Source organism: Toxorhynchites rutilus, chromosome 2 (assembly GCF_029784135.1).
Source record: "Toxorhynchites rutilus septentrionalis strain SRP chromosome 2, ASM2978413v1, whole genome shotgun sequence".
Lineage (NCBI taxonomy): Eukaryota > Metazoa > Arthropoda > Insecta > Diptera > Culicidae > Toxorhynchites > Toxorhynchites rutilus.
Window position 1 is genome coordinate 144,940,867 of NC_073745.1, and position 3,877 is coordinate 144,944,743.

Sequence of the window (3,877 nt, forward strand, 5' to 3'; positions counted from 1 at the left end):
TTAGGCGTTAGGTTTTCTGTTCCATTACATTATGGTAAATTACACTCTAGTAGCCATTTCGGCGTAAGGGTATTCTATCTGTTCTTCCATTGTTCAGCAGACCGGACAGCGGAGACAGTTGATATTGACCATTGTTGGGTTATTTATAGAACAGCAGCCCGATGTTTCTTGCAGAGCAGAGCAGTTGTATGGATGAATCGATCTTTGTTCCACCGTGGATCGATTTCCATAGCTGATGATGGTTGCGTGGACGTAATTATTCTATAACAACACAAAGATGGTCAATTGAGGGCCCGGAGTTTGAACTCACGATCGATCGCTTAGTAAGCGAACGCGTTAGAAGGAGATTGATAAAGAGCTGGTTTGTCACTTTTAATCCCATTTTTGGAAGAATGTTGGGAGTGAGAATTGAACTCGTGATCTCTGCGTGAGAGGTATGGATGTTATCACTACGCCAGATTTATCAGTGTATATTTTTTTCACGTTTGGACATCAATACTCTATAACTCTTTCAAGACACTATTTCGGTAGAACTCATAGTTTTTGAGATATAAATTATCAAGGATTTTTTTACTTAATTCGATACGCCCTTTTCAAAAGTTACACTTGAGTTAAAAAATTCCCAAATGCTGTGGAAAACTCATACTTCCTCCAACCCAAACGGAATACAAACTTTCGTTCGAATCGAAAATACTCATGTTTCGTCATTTCATTTGGAATTGCTCAGTTGCTACAATATGATTATCCCATATGAATCGTTCGTTACTTTCAATCAAGGGCCATTAACATTTACATCTGATTATCTTCATGCCATTGTCCTTGCTTGTCATTAGACTCAATATATTTTGTAGAGCAATGTAATAGCAATTCAATAAAGCATTCTAAAAATGATAGTTGTTAGGTGAGAATGGAAGAGAATGAAAATAAAGTAAAAATGGTGAAATATGTGATTTTGTCAGAATAATGTAGTCATATATTGTGTTCAAGCAGTTTCGTAATGATACGATGAATTTTTAAATTTATTTGAAAACGATTATTATTTTAATTTGATTATGTTAATAGAATTCCTTTCATTGCTGCCTTTCTAGCTGAGCTTAAAAACCGAAATAAACGAATCTGATTGTGTATGTGCTATATAATCATATTCTAAATTAAAGGAAATGTTATCTTTGAGAAAAAAAACAGCAGTTTTAGATAATCGCAGAAGACAATATGTTGTCTTTAATTTTTGTTAACTGTTTATTGGAATCCTTCCAAGGAGCCGTGAGCAACGTGCTCAACGATGTCCGCATTTAATTTCAGTAAAAGCGTGTTCTCCAGTATATCGTCCGTAATACTTGTACGTCGACTAGTTAAAACAAGCGAAAGTGCGCTGAATGCTCTTTCAACAGAAGCTTGACTGGATGGTGATGAATGAACCAGCATAGCAACATCATATACCTCTGGATGTGAAGACTTTCTTGCTAACCAATGGTTCCAAACACTATACGTATGAGGCTGTCGTGGCTCAATTTCCAACATTTTGATTTGTTGACGTATGTTGTCCAACGATTTCGAAGAACTTGCTGGAGTTAGTGTTCCACCAAACAAATTTGTTAGGAAGTCGTCCATATCGTCAACGACTATAGATCTTGACGATTCGTTGCTCGATATGTCCAGCGATGGTAGTCTTCCAGTAGCTTCACGTAATGTAGTCATTCTTTCCCATAAGCGTATTAAATATTCCTATAGAATAGATCACCAAAATATAATTGTGGTTAGTTCTCTTATATCAGTTTTACTAATCTATTTCAAGATAAAATATATAACTAGTTATGCAGTAATATCATGCCAAACCGATATAATGGTTCACAAATTTTCGTGAAAAGTAGTAATTCTGTTCAAAATTAGACCAATATTTTCGGACCCAAGGATACTATACTTTTTATATTTTTTCTTGAAAGCTGAGGTTTTTTCACATAGCATATTCGAATATCAGAGAGGTGTTCTTTTCTTGTTTGACTACATTGACTACATCGATAGATGGTACATCGATCACCTGAATCATTCCAGTAGTTCAAAAGTTATGATTTTTTGAAAAATGTTATTTTTTGGAAAAAAGGGGAAAACGATTTTTGAAAAATCATTTCTCAAAAACGGAAAAATCGCCTCTCTGAACTTTAGATATGTTATGTGGAAAATCCTCAACTTTCAAGAAAAAATATTAAAAAAATACAGCACCCGATAGTTTTTTATATTTTTTCTGAAAAGCTGAGGATGTTTTACATAACATATCTTGAAATCAGAGAACAATTTTTTTCGTTGTTGGATTATGTTTTCCGTCTTAATTAAATATTTCCATGCGACTAGGCTAGAACTATGCAACCAGAGGCTAGTTTTTCCCAAGTGGGATATTTTTTTCAAGGAAGACTAATTGGTTTTAATTTGAATCGGTTCAGTAATTTAAAAGTTATGAATTTTTGGACATTTTTGGGAAATATGAGAAAAAAAATGTATTTTCGGACCACCCCAAAATGGAAATGGTCATCCTAACAAAAAAAAAGTGTCTGATATTTAAAACAAAACTACCACATTTCACTAAAATCTGAGAACCACTATTTCGGTTTGGCATGGAATGGTTGAATTGAGCTGGAGTATTCTCGTATTTGTTTTTTTCTCTTAATTACCTGAATTTCCTCTTTCTCTTCTGGAGTGAATACCGTAGAATTCAAATAGTTGAACCTAGGATCCAAGTATAGAGCTGCCCGGAAAACATTATTCTGCTTCAATTTCTCAAATCTACTCATCAAACTTTGAGAAAGTGGGGCGATGAACCTGTTACTTTCCAGTTTGTGCAGTTCCAGAACTGCGTTAAGCCATTGTATGTAAAACTCCGAAAATGGTTGATGTTGCGATTGCATCATTTTTGTTGCTTTATAAAATGGCTTGAAAGCAGTCTCGTATTCTTTGATGAAGCGCCAAGTATCATCGTCGATAGCTGAAAAAAAACATCAATTAATTTAAGTTTTCCCTAAATTATATAATCATATCGTACCTGTTTCGGGATACTGTTCTCCAAGTGCAATGAAAAATTGCTCTTGTTTCATAACAGATTCTATCATTTTATACTTTCCACACCAGCGCGTGGCTGACCAAAGTGGAGGATAACTGGCATTGTGATATTCGAAGAAATTTTTATATTTCACTTTTCTCGTTTGCTTAACCATATTTGTTACTGCTTGCATTTTCGGATCTGCGTTACCAATTACGTCATTTAGAGCCAACTGCAAAGTGTGTATGGCACAACGAATAATGTTGAACTGTTCACCAAGCTCTGCAGTCAAATTCCTTATGAATTGATCATCTTCTTCGTCTTCATGCTCTATTATTTGAGAAGCATATTCTTGTTGCAATTGTTTTGCTGCAGCAAGCATATTCGAGCCGTTATCAGTTGTAATCGAAAACACTTGTTCTACATTAAGATGGTACTTCTTCAGTATATCAAGTATTTTGTTCTTGAGAAACTTTGCTGTTTGACACTCGTGAACTTCCAACATAGCTGTAGGATTCAGAAATAGTATGTGTAATGTGTATTATATTTGGAAAAGTCTTTCTTACCAAGAGTACGACATACGATATTTCCGTTGATCTCGTATTGCGCATTTACGCCTAGGACGTGCCTACCGAAACATACGGCAGAATCAACTTTTAATGACAATAATCTTCCCCGCATTTCAGCAGTTAGCCACTCCGTTGTTTTCCCAGCGATCGCTTGAATGTGTGACTTGATATTTTCTCGGTTAATCGTAATATTAAGTGCACTGCATAATGGGTTCAATAGTTTCCGTAGACCAGACCATTTAAAACAACTAAATGGCATATTATGCTTCGTAACCAG

At 35.2% G+C, this 3,877-nt stretch overlaps 1 protein-coding gene across 1 annotated transcript; it reads right to left on the reverse strand.

Moving 5' to 3' along the window:
• Window positions 1-1,239: 1,239 nt before the first annotated feature.
• On the reverse strand, window positions 1,240-3,536 carry LOC129766202 (uncharacterized). Its single transcript, XM_055766713.1, has 3 exons — window positions 3,035-3,536; window positions 2,667-2,977; window positions 1,240-1,725 (listed from the first exon to the last, which is right to left on the reverse strand). The coding sequence occupies exons 1-3, from the start codon at window positions 3,534-3,536 to the stop codon at window positions 1,240-1,242; spliced, it is 1,299 nt and encodes a 432-aa protein (XP_055622688.1).
• Window positions 3,537-3,877: the final 341 nt, after the last annotated feature.

Excerpts from the sequence above, each read along its gene's own strand:
- LOC129766202 (XM_055766713.1), bottom strand. The coding sequence starts at position 3,536 with ATGTTGGAAGTTCACGAGTGTCAAACAGCAAAGTTTCTCAAGAACAAA. Across the intron at positions 2,978-3,034 it reads AGAACAGTATCCCGAAACAG|CTATCGACGATGATACTTGG; the intron begins GTACGATATGAT and ends GTTTTTTTTCAG. Across the intron at positions 1,726-2,666 it reads AAGAGAAAGAGGAAATTCAG|GAATATTTAATACGCTTATG; the intron begins GTAATTAAGAGA and ends TCTATTCTATAG.